The sequence below is a fragment of the Myotis davidii genome, unplaced genomic scaffold (assembly GCF_000327345.1).
Source record: "Myotis davidii unplaced genomic scaffold, ASM32734v1 scaffold196, whole genome shotgun sequence".
Classification (NCBI taxonomy): domain Eukaryota; kingdom Metazoa; phylum Chordata; class Mammalia; order Chiroptera; family Vespertilionidae; genus Myotis; species Myotis davidii.
In genome coordinates, this window is record NW_006288258.1 from 1,333,860 (window position 1) to 1,357,386 (window position 23,527).

General features: G+C 44.0%; 1 protein-coding gene across 4 annotated transcripts in view; it reads left to right on the plus strand.

Annotated features, from left to right (window-relative positions):
- Positions 1-23,527, plus strand: part of SASH1 (SAM and SH3 domain containing 1) — a 217,175-nt gene that overhangs the window by 71,312 nt on the left and 122,336 nt on the right. Inside the window, exons 1-2 of one of the 4 annotated variants that reach the window (XM_015561618.1) lie at positions 19,986-20,066; positions 20,390-20,518. Coding sequence is in view for 3 of the 4 variants with exons in the window: in XM_015561614.1 (XP_015417100.1) it covers positions 20,107-20,175; positions 20,390-20,518 (198 nt within the window). In the remaining variant the exon portion in view is untranslated. Of the gene's footprint in view, positions 1-19,985; positions 20,067-20,100; positions 20,176-20,389; positions 20,519-23,527 lie in introns of those variants that run through there. The other 3 variants (XM_015561617.1, XM_015561614.1, XM_006760153.2) reach the window with 3 other exon arrangements.

Here is a 23,527-nt window from a genome sequence, read left to right on the forward strand (position 1 = left end):
GCTGAAGACAGAGGGAAGGGCCTTTTTCCATGCAGTTTCTGGTACTTCAAAGTGTGATTCAAAATGTTTAAATGAAACTTTGTGTTTAAAAAGCTCACTGGGGGTTCATTCTGTCAGACTTAATTAAATGCCTCAAAATCTCAAATGCTTTTGAGTTCCTAAAAATAAAATACTTTATAGAATAGAGGCATCCTAGGGCTTTGTTTAGACAATTCTTGAATTTTGGTACTTATGAATACTGGCTAAGACTTACTGAGTGCTTATTGTGTGACAGGCACTGTGCTAAAACCATCCCTGGGTTATTTCTTTTCATCTTCACATAGACCTGTGAGATGCGATTAGGACCTGTCATTATCACCCCATTTTACAGACTAAATGACTGAGGCTAAGTGTTTGTCTGGGACCACACAGTGCTATGAGTGAGACATAACCCAAGAATTCAGGCATCACAGCTCAACTGGTTTCCATTGCACTCCATTGTGCACATAAATCTTTCTTATGTTACTCATATTCCTCTGTTGTAAGAGTGCCATGAGCCGTTGCTACCCTGGAGATGTGGCGATGTCTGCGCTGGCCAGGTACTGGATGCAGTCCAGCATGGTCGCATCAGGACCTGGCGACACCCTTCCTTGTGTGCGACTGCCTGGTGAGGTGGGTGGACAGGAAAATGGGCAGGGTGGAGAAAGGGGAGAGAGAGTTTTCTATGTGAGTATAATGACCAAGAGTTCCAGCAGACTCCCAGGAGCCTGCATTTGTTAAGATTCCTAGGAGAAAGTGTGTATCAAGCTCCTGTGTTTGACATGTTGAGTTAAAGAAAGGCAGGATTGAGAAGCCCTTTGAGAAGGAGCAGGGCCGCCAGGTGCCATGGGACTCTCTGGCCCTGGGAGAGTATTAAGGACACCCACAAACACGAGATATGATGGATGGGGTTGATGTGAGCAAAGCGGGTGGGTGTGGAGAAGGGCAACATCCTTTCTACTCATTCTCTTTCATTTCCCTTTGTTTTTCTTCTCTCATTTTCAGAGCAGTGCTCTAGGTGTGCGTGTACACTCCTGTGTGGGTGTGTCGCTAAGGGGAGGGAGATTTCTAACTTCAGAAAGAAAAAACTCTTCCTTCAGTAAACATTTATTGAGTGTCTGCCACATGCCAGGCACCTTGATAAATCCAGAGGAGACCTCAGGGACCGTGGTTCTGACTGTGGAATTTCTTCTGTAGCCAGGTGGGTTCGCCCTGAGTAGACTAGTTCTGGGCTGTCAAGCACTTTGATCTTGTCTAGGGAACACGCCTGAAGAGTTCTGTGTGTCTTTCTGTTATTTATTATCATCATTCTTCCTTAAGCTAAACGCTTAGGCGAGCACACTTCAGTCCTACAGCGATCCGCAGTTGAGTCCAATCATGCACATTCTTGACTCATAAATGCCAGTCATCCGCGCCATCGCCCAGCCCAGCTTTTTAGTTCGGCAGCTGCCAAGAAATTGTTCAGCAGACGCCCCGCTCAGGTGTGCAGGGACACAGGACAAGCTATGCTGTTTCTGTTTATATCCTTGGCCGAGCCACCCCTTTCTCTGTAGCCGGCAGGATTTCCTGGGGAAGCTGTCCGTGAGGGTGGGCCAGGGCGAAGCAGGATGTGATGACACAGCCTCCTCTGCCCTTTGGGAGCTGCATTGAGATCCAACCTACTTGTGATTCCGGGCCCACCCTTCCTAGTTTGCAAGTTTCAAGGCCTGTTCTCCTGCCCTGGATTGGGGGGTGGAGTGGGGTGGGGATAGATGGGTTTCTGCGCCCTTGCGCTCAACCTTTCCCATTTCATGCTGCCTCACGCAGTACTGGGCAAAGAGCTCAGGAAGGGGCGCCCCCCCAGAGCCCCCCAGAGCCCCTCTGTGTCAGCATCTCCAAGCCCCAGCTTTTCCCACGAGGCCACGGCCAGTCACCCGAGGGCTGCTGGGTCAGCTGTGAGCCCAGCTTCAGGAAGAGAGGATGGATCAATCAGATGATGTGCTAATTTGTTTGGCTTGGCCAAGCACCCAAACATATGTTTCCTCTCACGCAGCTGAGTGAATTATTTAACTGTATACCTATGCAGCTTAGTAGTACTCTTACCTAACGTACACTTTTATTTAAAAGTATAATGGCAGGGGAGGGTGGGAAGCTACTTTCTGTGGAAGGCCTCAGCAGATGGCTTTATCATTTAAATAAGCAGTAATATCAGCTAACGTTTGTTATATACCCAACTGATGTAAGCCTATATTTCGGAGGCGATAAAGTTTGGTTTTGGAGTAAACAGGCATGGATTTGGTGCCTGGGTCTGCTTTGTATTCGCCATGTGACAGGGGACATGTGTGTCACTTCCCTGAGTGTCTGTGCCCTCTTGGGAATTGTACAGTTGGTGAAACTTACTTTAAGTTTCGTATGTTTTAAGTGAAACAACATATGAGAATACTTGACATATAATACAGGTATTCAGATGCTCAATACATGTTAATTTCTCCCTTAACACTTGTCCTTCCAACCTCTCCAACACACACATACACACACACACACACACACACACACACACACACACGTTTCTAGTTTTAGCATATTTTATAAACTTAAATGGAACAAAAGCTAATCCTTTGAAAGGCAGCCATATGCTGTAAGAAGCTGCATGTTGTCTCTTCCCCTGGGGGGTACGGATTCCTTCAGTCGTCGAGTTTTTATTAATTGCCAGCCTGTGTCTGTCTTGTGGTGGCTCTGCAGAGAGTTACAGATGCATGGCATTGTAAGAAGACGAAGGCACTGGCCTGGCAGGGCTCGTACCTATTGGGAAGAATACCTGGAGGGGCACATGTGAGCCCACTAGGAATAAACTCATGGGAGGTAGAGCGATTGTGTCATCATTAGGGGAAAACAGAGCGTAGGAGGGACCTGCCCTTAGATACACCTCCCTGCTACAAAGGATGAAAGGGCCATTTTGGAAGCTGGATTTAGCGTGGCTTCTACATCTTGTTTTTTATCTGTAGGCATTCTGCTTCACACTTTGAAACTATTTCTACCTGGACAAAGATGATTTCATTATGAGGCAGTAAAATTTTTGAAGCTAGATGATCTAGCTTGGTCATGATATTCAGTAACATTGCAAGCAGCAGTCAGTGGTGGTTGTTACCGATGAGGGTAACTGTTGATTGAGTTCTGGGTGCCACATGCTGTTTTGAGTGCTATACACGGATTATCTCATTTATTTAGCAGCATAGTCCTGTGGGCAGACACCCCTCTCTCTGAGGCACAAAGAAATTGAATAACTTGCTTTCTTGAGGTCAGAGCCTGGGATCTTAAACATTGCACCTTACTGGTTCTTCTTTATCCTTGACAAAAAAAGAGAAGTAAACCCAAACAAACAAAACAAAACAACAACAACAAAAAACCTTCACAAAAATATATAAAATAATTTTTCAATAACAAATAACACTTTTCTCTTTTGTAGTTGGAAGGTGGGAATGAGGAATGGCTTGTAAGGATAAATCAAGTGATTTCTCAAATGTCCCCTTCTGAACAAAGTATTCTGTGGCCTTTTAAGTGTATCCGGATATCCTTTATTAACAAATTGTGGAAAATGGACCAAATCCAGTGCAATTCTAAGAAACAAGTAGGTGATTAACTGTCATCAAGAAGTATATTGCCGCCCTAACCAGTTTGGCTCAGTGGATAGAGCGTCGGCCTGTGGACTCAAGGGTCCCAGGTTCGATTATGGTCAAGGGCATGTACCTTGGTTTCGGGCACATACCCAGTGGGGAGTGTGCAGGAAGCAGCTGATCGATGTTTCTCTCTCATCGGTGTTTCTGACTCTCTATCCCTCTCCCTTCCTCTCTGTAAAAAATCAATAAAATATATTTAAAAAAAGAAGTATATTGCCAAGCGCTTCATGCTTAGTATCTTTGCCTTGGTTATCTCCTTGAATGTTGCTGTCAGAATATCTACCTCATGGAACTATATTTTTCAGGACTGGCTAATTCTCTTCTTTCCTCCATTTTTTAAAAAAATACCTTTTAGTGGTTTTGTTGCCACAGATGGGGATGGGAGAGATGAGCCTAATGTCACTGGAATAATGTTGAGGAAGAAATGAAGTGAGGTTGGAATTACTTGCCTAACTTCTTAGACATTTTCTTAATTATATGTATGGGAAAAATTAAATGGGCTTTTCTATAGTTTTGTCTGTAAGTCCTGTAAGCCTTCTGTGGCCATGCTTCTGAGGTGGGGACAAGACTTGGTGTCAGTCTCGGCACAGAGCCAGGAGGCCCTATGGCAGTGGTTCTCAACCTGTGGGTCTCGACCCCTTTGGCGGTCGAATGACCCTTTCACAGGGGTCGCCTAAGACCATCCTGCATAGCAGATATTTACATTACGATTCATAACAGTAGCAACATTACAGTTATGAAGTAGCAACAAAAAATAATTTTATGGTTGGGTCACAACATGAGAAACTGTATTTAAAGGGCCAGAGGTTGAGAACCACTGCCCAATGGGTTTATGGTGCTGGCTATGTAAGTACAGGAGAGTGGGAGCGGAGCCTTCTACTCCCCATACTTCCCTACCCACCTGCCTTCTGGGCCCAGGAAGGTGGTGCAGTACCTGCACTTGGAGAACTGTTAACTCGAATGGCCTTTTGAGAATCTTTATTTCCTGTATTTATGGCCTGGTTTGCTTTTGGAGGCCAGGTCTTATTCTGGGATAATCATTAACAAGCCAATTTTCCCTACTAGTAGCTGTTCTAGTAGGGAAAATTGCACTTTCTTTCTAAATGTAATACAAAAAAAAATATTTGCAGTTATCAAACTCCATCATTTATGATGTAGCTAGGCAGGCTGTTTTGAAATTGTCTGTACTGATTCATACAAACTGGAATAGTGCAAATACTTCTTTTTGGATTATGTGAAAATGTTTAAATTGCAAATTGTGTACATGTAAGTTACATAAGGAAGTCCAGCATCACCCCACCATGCATTCAGAAACACTGTCCCCAAAACCTGTTTCCACTGCCATGCTCTTTCACTTTGAGGCTTGTTGGCTGGAGTCAGTTCTTTACAAAGGCTTGTCTATGTAGTGAAATAATTTTCTTTTGCTAGTGGCTGTTTTGCAATATTATGCTTTACTGCGTTTGACTTTCTCACATTTATAAAACTAATAAACTACGTAAACATAAAAGTGCTAAGTGTTAGGACCGACACCTCTTAGGAGTTTATTTTTAATAAGCTTATGTAATTAACACCTTGAACTATCTATTTCATTTGTTTCTTTTGAAATCATATAGAGAACAGGATGATGCACATACAAAAGGCACCAGCATGGTTAATACTGGCTTTTCAAGGTATGATGAGGTCATGGGTCTTTTAGAAGTTAAAACTTGCCAATTACTTTTAAGTCGCAGGACTGAGGAGTAGATCTGTTAGTTAAAGTAAAAGAAACTAAAACATAAGCAATATAGAAATCATTTATATGCATCTCTCAAACAGCCTGAGCATGGTGCCTGGCACAGTGCTTGCTGATTGATGCTTTTCTTGCATTCATTCATGCATAAATTTATATTGAATCTTCTGGGCCAGTGGTTCTCAACCTCTGGCCCTTTAAATACAGTTCCTCATGCTGTGACCCAACCATAAAATTATTTTAGTTGCTACTTCATAATTGTAATGTTGCTACTTGTTCTGAATCGTAATGTAAATATCTGATATGCAGGATGGTCTTAGGCGAACCCTGTGAAAGGGTCGTTCGACCGCCAAAGGGGTCGTGACCCACAGGTTGAGAACCGCTGTTCTAGGCACTGTCCTAAGCACTCAAAAGTGAACAAAACTTAGAAAAATCTCTGTCCTTATGGACCTTTTATTTTAGTTAGAGGAGGGAAACGAAAAAGACACGAGTAATGTGCAAACCAGTTTAAATAGTGAAGAGTGGTGAGGAGAAAGATAAGGCCAAGAACCGGGTTGGAGATGGTGTGTGCAAGAGAGGGAGGGTACACTCTCAGGTAGGACGTCCCTGGAGAAGAGGTGTTTCAGGAACCTCTGCAGGAGACAGGCTCATGACTGGGGAAAGCACAGTACAGGCAGGAGAGGAGCAAGTTCAAAGGCCAGGCGAGGCTGGTGGGTTTGGAGTGTGGGAGGAGGAACAAGGTAGCCAGTGTGTGCACAGATGTGATGGGCCTTCCAGGCCACGCGGAGACTGTGGCCTTCACTGAGTGAGAGCGGAGCCCGAGGAAGGGAGGCTTTGAGCAGAGGGACTGGATTTGACTTAGGTTCTAACAGGGCTGCTGTGTTCAGAGGCTGCATAGGAGGCAGCTGAGTATTTGGTTTCCTCGGATAACACAGAGCTGTTGAATTGCTAAGCTTTGTGAATGGAAAAACACGGCTCATCCTGACGGAATCAGCATTGAAAATAAACCCCAAAACCTAGATGACCCTCTAAGAGGCTTGATAGTACATTTAATTTTCTTTGTAGGCTCTCCTCCCACATTGTGGCAAACAATTAAAATAAAAATTTGTCCTGTTCACATCACAGAAAAAAAAGTGAAATTGCCCTTTTTTTATAGAGCAATTGAGAAACATAAAAAAGCACAGGTGGGTGATGGACATGTTTTAACTAGTTCATTTCCTTTAATGAGATTTTTTCATTGGAATTCCAAGAGCATGGGTAGGAAGAAGGGGACTATGTGCAAGCAAACACTGACCTGTAAAACCGTTCAAAGAAACAAGGTTTGGCTGATGAGTAGATAAAAGTGTTAACTCTTCTATAAAGTGAATTGCTCTTTTAAAAAGGTAGATATTAGATATTGAAACATTAGATGTGAGAACTCCAGTGGTGATGTTAGTGAATTCTCAGCTCCTGAGCAAATTGGAAAAATGGGGGTACACACACAAACACACACACACACACACACACACACACTGAGTGGCCAGATTATTATGACCGGCCAGATTATTATGACCACCCCATCAGTACAATGAAGTGAATTAGTTATGCAAATAATAATAATAATAATAATAATAAAATTTTGAGAGTATTTGCTTAGGAAGTTTTCAATATTCAGTATTTTTGGAAGTGTTAGTGAAGTATTCTCTCTCTCTCTCTCTATATATATATATAGAGAGAGAGAGAGAGAGAAATCCTCACCCAAGGATATTTTCCCATTGATATTTAGAGAGCATGGAAGAGAGAGGGAAAGACAGAAACAGCCATGTGCAAAAAGCACATCGATTGGTTGCTTCCTGCATCGGCGCTTGGCCGGAATCGAACCCAGTACTCTACCCACTAAGCCAAACCAGCCAGGGTGAAAAATGAATATTTTTATTCTTGTGATAATTGGCTCAACAGATTTATGTGCGTTCATTTTAGATTTTTGTTGTTGTTCTCTTAGACATCAGATGACTGTCACGTTGCACTGTGACCCCGTATAGAATGTGATACACAGCAGCTAATCTTCACTCTCCACTTCCAATATGTTTTTAATCTCTGAGTAAGAACAGAAGCATGTGCTGAGGGTCCTCTTTCAGAGCACTTTCACATTATATTCTTGGCAAACGTGTAAGTCTTTTATGATGAAAGTTGAGATCATCTTGAGGGGGAATGATGTCGTTAGGAAAGAACTTTTCTTCGCAAAGAAATTGCAATAAAAGTATGGCCATCATATCATATGTAATATTTTATATGGTTACATCCATAGGTGGACAGATACGTAGATATGGAAACAGATCATACTCATTGTTTATGTGCCTGGAACAAGAAGAGTAATGTGGTGGTGCTGATATTCTCTAGATTGGATTTTCTTAAATCTGCCAGTAGAGGTTGGAATGTGATACAGGATGAAGCCAACAAGTTGTCCCGGTTCACCCCACATGTACAAGTGGTCTCCAGAGCCCCTACAGGCAGGCCTTAGTGCACTACTTGCTATTGCGTGAGTGACTTGAGGGGCCCAGGAATAGGTCACAAGAGCATATGCCAGAACCTAAGTCATGAAATATGCTTGAGAAGGGTTAGGTGTGTAACAAAGAGATGTTTTTGAATTTTTCCAGGGCAGTGAGTGAACTGGTTTCTCCCTGACCCTGGGAAGAAATCACCCAGTTGGTGTCGCATGAATGAAATACACTAAATGGTGTCCAGTCAAGAGGGACAAACAGGTTTCCCCGCAGCTCATTGTTGCTCATTCCCGGAAAGGGACTATGCATGTCACTGTGGCCATGGCGTTGCTCTAGTGTTTGCTCTCTGACAACACCCAAACCAGTGGCATCCAGGTGTGGTTTTCTGCTGGTCTCCCTGATGGCAGCTGAAGGCAAAGGATTCAAGCAGGTAAGTTCCTGATGTATTCAGTGCCTTTTCATATGAGTCTGCCTTTGTTTCAAAAACGCTCAATGGCTTTTCCTGTCAGGATGTGAGAAGAATGTGAGACTTTAGTGACCTTAAGCCCATTGAACTATCCCTTTAGTTTTTTTGGTGCAAGAAACTTACATCGGATTCCAACAAGATTTTTGACCCTCAACATGTTAAGAATTATCAGTAGTAAGTGGAAACAAAAATCAATATGTTCTGAAACTGGACAACCGATGCATCCGGGCTGCCTGTCACTACTTGGGTCAATTAAACAGAAACAGGCTTGAATCATATATGAGCATTTATTCCAATAATATAGCAGCATGGGAGAGCAGCAGGTCATCCACAAATATCTGCTCTGCACCCCACCATATGCCAGCTGCTTATATTGGGTAGAAGGACAAAGGTTATATGGGGTAAGGAGGCAAAAGGAATAAGAATGGGTATGCAAAATGGTATTACAGGCATGGGGAAATAGGAAAAAGGAATAAAAATGGGTATACAGATTATAGGCAGGCGGGGGTGGGAGCCTCTGTTGTTTGGACAATAAAGTTGTTAATCTTTCCATGATAATAGGCAGTTCTTAACTCTCAGGTTCCAGCTTTCTTTAATCAGAACTAAGTAATCAGGGATTAATATTTCTTATAATTATAGCTAGTCCCCAATATTCTATTTCTGCCCTGAACAGTTCTATATGTGAAGAGACCTCAAACTGGTTCCCTTCTCTTCTCCTGACCCCTGTTTTGCCTGCCACACCCCTGCATTGATCTTTTAGCCACTTCTGGTAGCTATTCCTCTTGAAACAGGTTAGGCTGTCTCCTGACTCAGAGGAACTACATTTGTTGGCCCTTCTGCCTAGAACCTATTCCCCACCCTCTCACCTAAGACTTCATTTGTCATTTCTAATGATGTATTTTTGTGTTTGGGTGTCTCCCTCACTCACTGTTGTAAGGTTGGTGGAGACAGGCTGAAACTGTGAAAGCTCGCCTTTATGTTAGGTAGGGAGTTAGACCTGAGTGGCTGGGGTGGGACCTGCCCTGACAGATGTAACAGGAATGTTTCTTCAATAAATCCCACTTTGCTTTACTTTCATTTTCATTGACCTTAAAGTCTTTTCTGCGTGGTCAAGAAGAACTGAGGTGCCAGCTGGTAACTTCAGTCTGTAACACTTATGTGTGAGAATGCTGGCCTAGTGGGTGTATGTCATTGCATAGTTATTAACGCTATGGCACCCTCAGGAAGGGGAGAGATCAGCTCTACTGACTTCCATTTATTCCTTCATTCATTTCATCATTTCTTCATTTATGCACTGATAGATATTTCTCAGGTCATTGCTAAGTGTCAGGCACTTCATGGTGTTAGCTGCTGAACATGCAAAAACGAGTAAGACCCAGCTCCAATCCCTAGGGCAAAAATAGAATATTGGGGACTAGGTACAGTTATAACAAATATTAATCATGCTCTATTAACCGTGATTGCCTTGTTCTGATTAAAGAAAGTTGTACACCCCAGGGACCCGGGAGTCAATCTTGGACCTGGGAGTCAATCTTGGAATACAGTCTATTCTCATTCAAGAACTGCCTGTTATCGTGGAAAGATTAACAACCTTGTTGCCCAAACAGTGGAGTCCCGCCCCAGCCTGCATTGCCTACTTCCCATGCCTGTAATTCCTACTTCTCTGTGTAATCTTTATCCTACCCAATATAAGCAGGTGGCTTATGGGGGGAAGGGGATTGCAGAGCAGATTTTTGTGGATGACCTGCTGCTCTCCCATACTGCCAGCAGTATTGGAATAAGTACTCATATGATTCAACCCTGTCTCTGCTTAATTGGCTCAAGTAGTGACAGGCAGCCCAGACCCAACGGTTTGTCTAGTTTCACAACTTTCAAGGACTTTAAAGTTTCCTGGGGACAACAACTATGTAAGTAATAAAAGTCACTCTTTAAAAATGTCTTAACATAGAAAATTTCAAATACTACAAAAGTAGGGAGAATATTTTAAAGATCCCCTATATCCCAGCACTACAGTTATCAATAATGGTCAGTTTTATTTCACCTATACCTGTAACCACTCCTCTTCCCTTCCCCCATGACCTTGAAGCAAGGAAGACATTAGGTCATTCCACTGTGTGATTTACTCTGATGTCCTAGGAAGATTAGGTGTCATACGAAGTCCATTGTGAAGGGTGGGCTGCTGTCTGTGGGTCAGTAGGGTAAAAGAAAGGGGCTGGAGGCAGAAGAAACAGCGGGGGAGTGGCTGTAGTGCTTCATGTTGTAGTTTGATTTCTCCATAACTAGTGCATCATGGATGGGGAGGTGGAGCCATAGTAGAATCTAGAAAAGGCAAACAGTTCAGATAAAAGGGCTCTTGTATTGCAGGCAACAGACTGACTTTGTCAAATCTTCTCTGGGAGACGTTTACAGTTTTCACAATTTATATTTTGAAAGTTACAGTGGGCATGGGATATAGAGTGGGTTGTAAATGAGATGGGATTAGAGAGAGGGTGGAGGGTGAATAGCTGGGAAGCTTTGTCAGTGGCTTGAAACACTGCTAGGGTTAGGATGGACAGACTTTTTCAGACATTGAGGGAAAAAAAGAGATAGTGGAGAAGAAATGTTATAATAACACAGATTTGTTTATGACACCTTATAATGTTATATTAGACTTAGTGAGCTCTTACTTTGGGGATAAGGGAATTACTCCTGAGAGTCAGATATGATTGAAACTGGTGGGGATGGAGAGTTCAGACTGACTGTCTAGGAAGAGTAGGCATAGGCATTTGTATGCCGCTAAGGAGGTGCTGAAAGGTTTCTGAGAGTTATCAAAGCCTAAGTGTGGGGCATCCGACTTTTTCAGTACGGGGGCCATGCTCAGGTTTGTAAGTCATGCGAATTTTTATTGATAACACTGAGTAGATATTACCTGCCAGTTCTTAAAAAATGTGGCCTTTTGGCAACATCACCAAGAAAGAGTTTAATCAACACTAGTTCTGTGACAGTGAATGGTTATAAGCATGATGCCTGTTGCCAGTTTTGATCAGGACATCAGGACTTCCACATCTCATTTAACAGCCCCACTGCCCTCAGGATGATCCGAGGAAATCAGCTAGTCATTCCAGTGCTGATTCCATGGGCTATCTATCACACCTCCCGACCCTCTGCTCAAGCTGTGGTAGAATAGAATTTCCATAAAACACAGCAAACTCATATCGTATAAGTTTTAACACCATAACCAGGAATTTCAGGATTGTTCTGAGATTAATATATTCATTTCCAAATGTCTAAGAATACTATAGATCACTCCCACCTCCCCCCAATCAGGTCTTAATGGTTAAATGCTCGAGAATGTCCATACACTCATGATTATGTGTCAAAGGCAGCCAGAGAAAGTGCAAAGTGTGATTCATACTCATCAGATCTCTGAATCTGATCTGAAATTATGACTTCATTCCCACCCAACCAGCTCGCTCTGCTGTGCCTTCCAGATCTGTTAAGCTCCGGGCAGTTTAGAAATGAGAAGTGAGTTCAGTCTGAAATCGCCATCTGCTAAATCCATATGTCCGTTTTGAGTGTGAATCTGACTTGAACTTTTTAGAACAAATTGCCAATGTTCCAGTCTTTCCCGTGTATTTTTGAGGTTCTGAGATTTCCTGTGAAATGTCCTGCTTGAGACATTGATAGCCCAGCAAATTGGATCTTCCAGAGCCTTTAATTTAAAAAGACCTTATGCTAAGTACCCAGTTTAGTAAATCCTTTCAACAAGTTTCCATGACTTAACCCTATGACTGCATTAAAATAAACTACAGGCCATACGTGGCTTTTCTGTCCAGTAATAGTAAGCATTCATGTTTCTTGATTTTATATTGTTTACTTAGCACCTACCACAGTATTTGGAATGTCATAGGTGTTCAGTTTTGAATTACATTGAATTAATGTAATATTCCATTAGGTGTTGATGATTGAAGGGTGTAATTTTATTGCCTTGATCACTTGCTTCATCACACCTGACAACCAACGTGATATGAGAGATACCAGCATGCGCTCTCCCCACGCAGAGGTAATTTCATTCCATTTATTGTAGTGACTCCTCTCCATGGCCAGAAAACTGAGTTTGTTCATATTTAGACACAGGCTTTTTCAAGTTCCTTCCCTGGAGAGAATTAAGGATTACAAGTTCATGTAGAAGATTTTGATAATAACATTTTTGATGAAAAATCTCAGGCTCTTCATAACCTAGGGTCAGGCAGGCTGCATTGGGCCTGATGGAGGAAGAAGGGAAGGACGAAACGCTTCTGCTGTGACTTTAAACCCATCCAACTGCTGATGACATTTCCCCAAGAGAACAGGCAGCACAGGAAGAGAAAAATGCAGGAGAACCTTGGGGGCATCTGCGTTTAGGATTGACTGTGGATAGGGGTTGTGAGAATTCCAAGGAGACCCATGGGCAGGGAATCTATAATAGACTCCAGAGTAGAGCTTTGGGGGGCAGATCCATCAGTGACTTTCAAACTTTTGTCACAGGTTTCCTGGAAGGTATATTTTTCATCAGGTGGACCATCCAGCTGATGGTCCAGTTATGCACATGCATAACTGGAACGAATACTGTAGGAAACAGTGCAGACAGTCCCTAATGTATAATGATTCCACTTAAGATTTTCCGACTTTCTGATTCTGATATCAGGGAATTTGAATGTGGCATTTTGAATTTCGATCTTTTCGTGGTTATCGATGTGTGGATTGATACTCTCATGATGCTGGGCAGTGGCTGGGAGCCATAGCTCCCCATCAGCTGTGTTGTCAGGAGTGTGAACAACTGATACTCTACAGTGCACTGTGTTGCTAGCATTTTGGACATTTTTGTGTTTTGTGTTTTTGCATCCCATCGTGTCTGTGAAACACCCATGTGTGTCTCTTGCTCTGGTGAGAAGAAGCAGGCAGTTATCCTAATATGAAACTCAAGATAATTGCCCAGTTGTAGGCTAATGTCAGTGTTTGGAGCATGTTTAAGGTAGGGCAGGCTAAGCTATGATGTTGGCAGTTAGATATATTCAATGCATTTTTGACTTAATGATATTTTTCAACTTATGATGGATGTATTGGGACGGAACCACATTATAAGTAGAGGAGCATCTGTACCCTTTTTTCTTGGGCCATAAGCCACCAACATTTTCTGTTCTGTTGGTACTGTTCTATGCTCCGCAATGTTATTTACACAAATTCTGTTCTCATGCCTAAATTTATCTTAGGATTCTGGTGGCTTAGTCTGGTGTCATCCTAGAAGCCAGAAATGAAGTGGCAGGGGCCATATATTTCAGACTCTGACGGTTGTTGGAGGGTGCTGGGCATTGCGGCAGCCCTGCAGGGTGTCACTGACCTGCGAGCTTACCTTGTTAGCACGAGGCAGTGCCCAGACCCGCAGCAGGTCCAGGCCCTGGCAGCTCGCCTTCATCTTCTGGGGAGTCCTGAGCCCAGTGTGCATGCGGGTTCAGCATGAAGAGCTCAAGCTTCTGTTGTAGGTCACTCCCAACTGCCAGGTAGGAGTTGATGAGAAATAGACATGGTTCCAGTTGTCCTCATGGTCCCCGGGTTCTCATGGGCTCAGTTTTGTTTTTGCTTTTTCATGACCAGCTTCCTTCATAACTGCTGGCCTGGCCAACCTGTGGTGGCTTTAGGTTCAGTAGTACACGCAGAGGCAGCAGCCTGTGCAGACTGTTTCACCAACTGCCAATTACCCACAGCAGTTGTGCTTCTCTGATCTGACCTTGACCCAAATAATATGACCTGCAGGGTGAGTACCACTGCAGTTGCTTCTCTATTTGGGAATTGGGAGGAAATTAGAACTTTTTATGTATACTTGCTTTTGTCTCATTTAAAATGCCCATGTTTGTGTGTATTTTTAATGTAAATAGTTGTACTAGTTGTAAATGGACATAGTTTATGTTAATAAGTGCTTATGGTTGTAAGTAGATATATTTATAAGTAATTATACTGTATTAAGAGATTCCCTACCCCAGTCCTTTTTTTAAAAAAAAAATCCTCACTGATGGATATTTTTTCCATTGATCTTTAGAGAGAGTGGGAGAGGAGAGAAGAGGGGGAAAGAGAGAGAGAGAGAGCCGGAGGGTGGGGTGGGGAGAGACATCAGTGTGAGAGAGATACATCAACTGATTTCCTCCTGCACACATCCTTCCAGGGCTGGGGGTTGAACCTGCCACCCTTTGGTCCGCTGGCTGGCACTCTAACCATTGATGGTTCACTGGCTGGCACTCTAACCATTGAGCGAAAATGGCCAGGGTCCTACCCTAGTTTTTTTCTGTTATTTTTTTGGAGACCTTTGAAGACCACTGTCTGAGAAGCAGCTGCTGAGAGTGCTGGGAAGGAGAGAGTGTTAGTATTGCCTGCTGTGAGGCCCTCCTTCATCAGAAGGGGATTTCTGTTAACTGGAGACCACTGATGCATAGTAGTGGGTATCATGGCATCAAGATCATATTTGCCCGAGTGATAATTAGACATAGGCTTTGGCAAGTCCTGGTGTTTCTGGAGAGAAGGGAATGGAAGATGTGAAATCAGCCACCCTCCAGCCACCTGCCCCGTGGGCGTGCCCCCAGGGCCCTTCCTACCCACCAGCATGACCTAATATGTCCCTTTAGAATATGGTTTGGTTCTTATGTACAAAAAACTTTCTGGAGACAAACTGTATTCCAGCTCAAACCATGTGCAGAAATGCTGAGAGTGATTCTCCAGAGAAAAATATTTGAGGTCAATTATTATATATTCAATGAATTTCTCCAGAACGATGTGGCAGGATGAAATGACAGAGCTGGCACAAACAGTGACATCTCACAAATTTAAAAAGGCTGAAGAAGGAACCAGAATTAAAGACTTTTTTTACGGCAGTAGCAATTTCATTTGAAAGGTTGCTGAAAGTGTTTATCACCTCAAAAATCTTTAAATAAGCTAATTAAGAATAAAACACATTGTGAAGTCATTGGTTAGGCTTCATGGATTTAGCTTGTAGAGGATTTAGCTATTTACTTGTCTATCCTTCTCCAAAACAACAGTATAAATATCACGTATAAGCTATATTACACTGAGCTGTGTAAATATCACATATAAGTTATATTATATCAAATATACCCTATATGTACTTATTATTATGGACAGAAAAGGTAGAGACACAATAAATAAGCAAGCCAAGAGTCTCAACTTTGGGCATTCAGAGCAACACATTGAGTTTTCCCTTGAGGCTGTGATTTTATACATAGTATTTAAAATAGCAAGGCCACACGTTTATTTGCATTTCATTTGCATATAATCTGCATACAGCCTTACATATTACACATGTCTCCTGGGGTCTTCAGAGTAATTCTCCCCCCACCCCCCTCCCCCAAGTCTGTGAAGATACTCTAAACCAAAAATGGCATCTGGGGAAAGAAGAAACAAAAATAACAATCTCATAGTGCTTTTAGTTTTCACTTTTTCCAGAGACAGAAGTACCCTGGGAGGTAATCAGTTGTTGAGAGAACAGTTGTTTCTTTTCTCCTTAATTGTAAAAGCAGCCCCCCACCTCATCCCCTACCCCCAGTCTGAACTGTTTGGTACATAGCTTCTTATCTCTGTTTTTGTGCTGGTGTGTAAGAGATGGATGTTTGGTAGAAACGTGTGCTATGGCTTTGCAGGAAGAATACACAAATATTGTCTTCCATTGAGCCTACACTGGTAGTGGGACCATAGATTTAATTCAAGTCTGTGCCAGTGACCTGGAAATCCACATGGAAAGATGCTGTGACATGGTCTGTAACAAGAAAAGGGAAGAGAACTTGAATTTGCATCTCTCTCTCTCTCTCTCTCTCTCTCTCCCTCTCTCTCTCTCTCTCTCTCTCTCTCTCAGGGGCGGGACAATGCTTGTAAAACAATAACGTGACACAAAATTTCACAATTTACTTTTAAGAATTATTTTGAGGAAATAAAAATTTCCCCTGTCCCCAAATTTGAATAAACATTGCTTCAGCCTCTAATGCATGAGAATCAAAGAAGAAGTGAAACAGATTAGGCAAGTATTAAACTCCGGAGCAGAAAATTTAAAAACAAAAAGGTTAAACGAGAGTTGGTTTCAGTGTTTTAATAATTGTATCTATTATAATAAACTAGAGATGATTTAAAGTTACTATAGTTAGTTTATTTTGTAACATCAATGCCTCCAGACATTGGCATTGTAGGGTGTTGAGTCAGACATGGACTTCATAATCAAAAGGAAAGATGCGTACTAGGCGTGGAGCTATGGAAATACAGCTGCATTATTTAAATTCCCTACAACTAATGTTGCAAACATTTTTCGTGAGATAAATATTTTTACTGACAGGTCTGTACTATCTCAAGTAAGAACACGTTGGATAGAAACGATGCAAAGGTTTTCAGATAGTCCCAAAGGAGATGGATGGGAAGGCTCCTTTCTGGGGATGGCAGACAGAACCAACTTTAAAAAAAAATTTTTTTTTTTGCCTTTTTTGGCATTTAAATCATCAAGACTGATGAAAAGTGCTAATTATGGGGACTTAGTGCACATCTGGAAAGCAATTTGGGAAAACACAGAGGCAGCTGAGCCACCCTGTTCTGAATGATCATTTGCTGAGCAACAAGTATGGAGTGAATACCACAGCCTAAGATGTTTGCTGTCTTTGGCCCGAGTTAGTTGAACAGCTGTTTTCTCCCTCATGAGCTACAGATATATTTTGAGGCTCCCACATTGCTAGGAAGTTCCCAGTGATTGGGAGTGAGGGCTGGGGAACGAAATGTTTTTACTGGTAGGAAAAAAGTTTGATCAACAGCTTCGAAACTTTGGAACTGCAGTGCACGGTTGGTTTTGAAGGGGTTGCTAGGATATTTGAGAGAGGAGAGAAAAAGGGGAAAAGTAAGTGGAACAAAGCTACATTAATAATTGAATTTTTTTTGGAATGGCCTTGATTTAGTCCATGAAAACAGTGGGTTGTGATAACTTGTGCAGCTCATATAAAGGCTGGTTATTTTTGTGAGAAGGCAGAATTCCAGATGAGAGTGCTTTGGCTGGGACACTACAACTCCTAGTGCCTCTGTAAATGAGAGATAGATAGATAAGTAGATAGCTAGGTAGGCAGGTAAATAGATGATAGGTAGATGATAGATAGGTGTTAATTTCCATTAAGAATGTATAACATGACTAACAGGCTCACTCAGGCACTCAGGTATTAGATGTGGATGTTGTACTTGGTCGAAGGTGACAGGTATGTTTCATTTCCTGGATGGATGAAAAAAGGTTTCTGGGTGAGGACAGCAACGTATTCTGGGGAGCCCAAGACCACTCTAGAGAGCCCAGAGTCTCCCAGGGGCCCTTGTTGTTGTGGGGAGTAGCAGGATCAGGGTGAAAACTCATAAAACTGGGTTTAGATAAAGTGTTTGAACGTCCTGTGCCCTCCACCTTCTAACACACTCCAAAGGGAGTTGCTTGCTCTCTCTCGATCTCTGCTGGGCAAGTGAGCTAAGAAACCGGGGTTCTTGGAGAGAACTGGAGGGACGGTGAGGGCTTTGTTTCCTTGACGTGTGAGCAAACATCCCAGGTTAACAGAGGCAGATGCTGATGCTAAAGGTGGCCCGGCTCCCTCTGTCCTCAGAGCTGTCCAGGTGCTTCCCCGCTGGCGGAGGCAGCTGTGGACGAGCCCTTGCCTCGGTGGGCACTTCGCTCTCACAGTCCTGGCCGTCAGTAGCTGGTGGTCAGGACTGATGTTCCCATGGGAGCAGCTCACATGCCCTCCCTCTTTGCTGAAGATTCTTCCAGTCCTTTCTCCTGGTGTTAGCCCAGGTGCACAGGGTGGGAGAGGGCCCACTGGTGGAAAGCCGCCACCTTGGGGGCTGCTTGTTGGTTGCTGTCTGGTTCCGCTGGTCCGCCCAGTCTGCACACCTCAGCTCCTTCCTCAATGGGCTGGAACTGGGGAGGGAGGTGAAGGGCCCTGAAGCCGGCTGGTCAACTTGGGGCTTATTTTGTAGGATGGGACATGGGGGTGGTATGGCTAATTCCCAGGGGCGAGAGACCCAATCAGATCTGTTTACTGGTATATGGCAAGGTCACTTGAGCGGGTCAATGGCAGATTAGGAGACAGGAGAGCCAGGTGGGAGGTTGTGGCCCATGTGGCATGTGCTGCTGAGTTGAGGCGGGTCAGGGCAGACCTTTGCATCGTGATTTGATTTCGCAAATTATTTCAGGAACCTCACCTTAAGTTATTCTGAGGTGCTTCCCTCTTTCCTAAGAGTGACTGTTTTCTGGCATTTTCCTTGACTGAAGACAGAAAAGCAAAGGCCCGTAGGGTAGGCTGGCCGCCTCTGTGGATTTCCTCAGAGCCTCAGCACAGAGTCCACCCTGACTGATGTTATTTCCTAATTTACTCGACAGTGAACATTTGTAGAGCAGGGTCGGTTCCTACCTCTCTACATTGTCCATCCAGCCTGTCCTCTCAGACAGTGAGGGAGTGACTTTTGCCCAGACGTGTTCAAGTATCCCCCTGGCCCCTAGCTCTATCCTGGGGACTTGGAGGCAGAGGCAATTACCGCAAATGTGGGAAGGGAAGAATATTTTCTAGAAATTCATTGCTTTCAATTTCTGTTTCCCCATTTAGTTCTGTAAAACCAGGGAATGCGGAAGTGGGGGTAGTGATGATTGTTGCTCCGCGGCAGGCTCCTGACGGGGCCCCCGAAGTCTGTAGCAAAAGGCTCTGGAGAACTCTTAGTCCCCAGACCTGAGCTGCGCCTAAGTGTGCTTTTCAGTATGAGACACATTTCCCTGTGGGGGTGGTGCTGCTGTGAATTACGCCAAGAGGCTGGCCCCGGGTCTGTGAAATACAAAGTGTGTGCACCTTTCAGATTGTCTAAAACTTGCATTTTTGGGGGCTGTCTTGGTAAAATCATTTTTCTGGCTTGTCTTGGTAGGGTCATTTACTCAAACCAAAGGAAAGTGTGCTGGGAAATGAAAAGGGGTAGGGGAGACCTTTCTCCGAATGAAGGGAGGAAGGAAGGAATGACTAGAAGAAAGGGCATAACTTACAAGTGGTTGCAGCATGTTTGTCGTCTTAGGTGTCTGTGTTCAGACATGTATCTAGGAATCAACTCCCTTAAAGGAAGACTATAGTCAGAAGCATGACCTTATAGTGAATGTTATGAACTACGTAGCTTTTGAACACTTACTGTGTACCAGGTGGACTTGGATGGGCTAAGTTCTAAGTGGTTTATGATCCTTCATTACTCTTCCCTGTGAGGGAGGGACTGTTACTCTCCCACAGTTGCCAGAGGTTAGGAACGTGCCCGAGGTCACGGAACCATCCGTGCCAGCGAGCTGGGTGTGAACTCAGGAGTGTGGGCTCCAGCACACCTTCGGGGCCCTTTCCTCAGGAAAGAGACAGATGTGATTCCTTATTTGTTTAGGCGACTTTGTAATGTGTACTTTTGCATCTGTACTTGGAATGACTCCACTTTCCTGAGGGTCTCCTGGGAGGGGATGGTTCAGGTGTGTCCCAGATGCAGCGTTCCCCATAGGTTGCTGAAATCTCGGATGCCAATCAGAACTTTTGGGAGTGGTGTCCTGGCATCAGGATTTCACAAAAGCTTCCCAGGAGGCTCTGATGCAGCCAGGGCCCACGGGGCTTTAGGGAGCCTCGTACTGACACGTGCCTCTGCTGGAGGTGCCTTAGCCGTGCTAACAGGCAGAGGTGTGGGTTAGCTGTGGCTTGGGTACCACACAGTCCCAGGATGGGAGCCTGGCTTCTTTGCTCATTAGCCCTGCCAGCTGGGGCTGTTGCTCAACTTCGTGGAGTTACGGTTTGTCTATCTATACAGCGAGGAACTAGGTCCTGTGTCCAGGGGCTGTGCTGACGCTTGGAATTGTCACCTGGCACATGTTCCCCACCTAATAAATGACAGCTATCACCGAAAACCCTGTGGAGAGGGAGACGGCATGGCGTGGGGTGTTTGCAGGTGGACTGACTGTCTTTGTTCTTTCCCTGTTTCTCCCTCCCGCCCTCCTCACCTTCAGGATGGCTCCCTGGGCAACATCGATGACCTGGCACAGCAGTATGCAGATTACTACAATACCTACTTCTCCGATGTGTGCGAGAAGATGGAGGAGCTGCGCAAACGGCGGGTTTCCCAGGACCTGGACCTGGTGAGTGCGTGGCACTGGGGACGTGCTCCTGCCCAGCTGGCTGCTCCTGTCCCTGCTCATGGCCCAACACCCCCTCTCTGGGCCTTCTACGGTACTGATGTGCATGGGGCATCAACTGCAAGCTGCTGAACTAGTTTGGGATGAAAAATTTCAGATCCCTAAAAGGTTAATAACCCAGTTCTGCATGTATCAGACTGAATGAGTATTGGCTGGGGCAGTATGATCAAAACTTTGTATTCATTAAAAGGCTCGATTTTTTTCTTTAACTTAAGGGAAAGGATGTTTTTACTGTTGGCCAATATATTAAGTACAAACTTTTAATTGACTTTTAAGCCCAAAGGATGTCTAAGCTACTTCTGTCCTTCCTACCTTCCTCCCTTCCTCCCTCCCTTCCTCCCTTCCCCTTCTCCTCCTCCTCTTTTTCCTCCTCCTCCTTTTAAAAACAAAATAAGATTTAAAAAAGCAAGGAGCACCCCCCTGCCCCCCCCAATCTCCCACCTAGCAATAACCATGTTGGTATTTTAGCAGATCTGTGCTCAGAGGTTGTCTGGGCATTTTTGTATCAGCAATGTAATTCTTGCTTTTTTCCTTAACATTTTATTATATTCTTCCTTTTTTAAAAAAATATGTTTTTATTGATTTCAGAGAGGAAGGGAGAGGGAGAGAGAGATAGAAACATCACTGATGAGAGAGAATCATTTATCGGCTGCCTCCTGCATGCCCTCTACTGGGGATCAAGCCTGCAACCCAGGCATGCGCCCTTGACTGGTATCGAACCCAGTACCCTTCAGTCCATAGGTGATGCTCTATCTGCTGAGCCAAACCAGCTAGGGCATATTTTTCCATGTTTAAGACCTCTTTTTCATGGCTACATTCTCTTCTTTCACTCAGGTATATTGAAATCCATTTGGCTGGTTTTTAAAGGGTTTTATGTGTATAATTAGTGGAGCATTTGAACTTGCATGTGATAAGTAGTAACTGAATAGCCTAGGTCCTCTCTAAATAGATAATATATTTGTATGCTAATATTTCCATGTTGTGCATTTATTGTAAAATACCTTACTGGAACTTCTGCTTTACTAGTTAAAATTTGCTGCTTATGTTATATTTGAATGCATTTTGGTTCAGTGCTTTTCAAATTGTTTTGTTTCCCTGTGGTGACCTTAAGACCACTTCAAGAATGTGAAGCAGATGAAGAGGCTAAACCCTCTGTGCCTCCTCACCACATCTGGATGACCTCCGTTTTGGCCATCTTTTATGTATCAGAGGCTATGGGAACCAGTTTTAAAGTAGAGCTTTGAAATGAATCTTTAAAAAAAAAATCTTTGAAAATTACTGATTCAATTGAATCCTTCACATTTTTTTTCTTAGAGTAGGAATGGAAAAAAAAAGACCCATTAAGAAACTAGCAACAGATTCTCTTTTATTAATAACTAGATGCCCGGTGCACAGATTCGTGCACCAGTGGGGTCCCTCAGCCTGGCCTGCCAGGATCAGGCCGAAACCAGCTCTCCAACATCCCCCAGGGGACCCGGATTGCGAGAGGGAGCAGGCCAGCCAAGGGACCCCACTGGTGCAAGATCAGGGCGGGCTCGAGGGTGTGTCCTGCCCATCTCACCCAGTCCCGATTGGGCCCTATTGGGGCCATCTCGCCTAATCCCGACCAGGGCAACCAGGGTCAGCTGGCTGGGGAGGGACTGCAGGAGGTTGGCCAGCCAGGGAGGGACCACAGGAGGGCTCCAGGGCGTGTCCGACCCTTCACACCTAGCCCGATCAGCTGGACCCCAGTAGCAAGCTAACCTACGGGTCAAAGCATCTGTCCCCGGTGGTCAGTGCACATCATAGCGACTGGTCAAACTGTTGGACAAATGGTTGGACACTTAGCATATTAGACTTTTATTATATAGAATATTATATAGGATTCATTTTATGGTATAAGGACCTGTTACATAAGGACCCAATTAGTGGTTTGGGCTGCACTGCTCTATATTCTGTAAGTAGATGTGCTCCACCTCCACCGAGTAAGACCTTGGCCTTCTTATGAGCTTTAATTTCTTCTCTTAACTTGGGTCACAAATAACATTTTATCATGACTGTCAAATAATCACTGATTCTCCTTTTGTGCTCTCACTGATTCTCCTTTTGTGCTCACTGATTTAGCTGTTGGCAGGGGTGGGCATTAGTACCATAAGAAGCATCAGTTGGGGACAACTGGGAGCCTGACACCATGGCCCAGGCAGACCCGTGGGCGTCTTTGTTGCCAATGGCTTCTTTTCTATAACTTTGTCTCCTGGCTTGTGTGAACTGCGGGGCTATTTTATTTCTTTCCTTTAAAGAAAGTAACGTTATGTGACAAAAAGACTCCTCTGCTTCTGTTAAAATTAATTAGGCTCTCCTGTTGGGGCATAGTTAATGAAAAAAGACTTTCATTTTGGCAAGATTGCAGCAGAAGAACTTAATGGACACACTCCTTTCCCAGGCTGAGCCCTGGTAGCATACTTTGTGGCTTCCCTGGACATTTCACTCTGCAAGGAAATGATCTCCGTGAATTGGGAGCTGTGTTCTCCCCAGAATTCTCGCTGGTTAGGAAGTAAGGTTACCATCATCATCCCATGGTGTTTGGGAACCTTGGAAGGCAGCTTCTAGGTGGGAAAGGAAGCTTGCTGGCGTTGGGAAAACAAACTTCTTCCCATGTAGACAGATGGGCCTAATTTGCTGTGCTCTCTTCCAGAGCGACAAAAGGCAGTCTGGGGAGGAGAAACACCACATGAGCTTAATTAGTTCTCATCAAAGGTGCTAGATTCTGACAGCCGTGGGCAAACTACGGCCTGTGGGCCCGATCCGGCCTGTTTGAAATGAATAAAACAAACAAACAAACAAAAAGACCTTACCCTTTTATGTAATGACTAGGGGCCTGGTGCACGAAATTCATGCACTGGGTGGGGGTGGGGTGGGGTGGGGGGAGTGTCCCTCAGCCCAGCCTGCCCCCTCTCACATACTGGGAGCTCT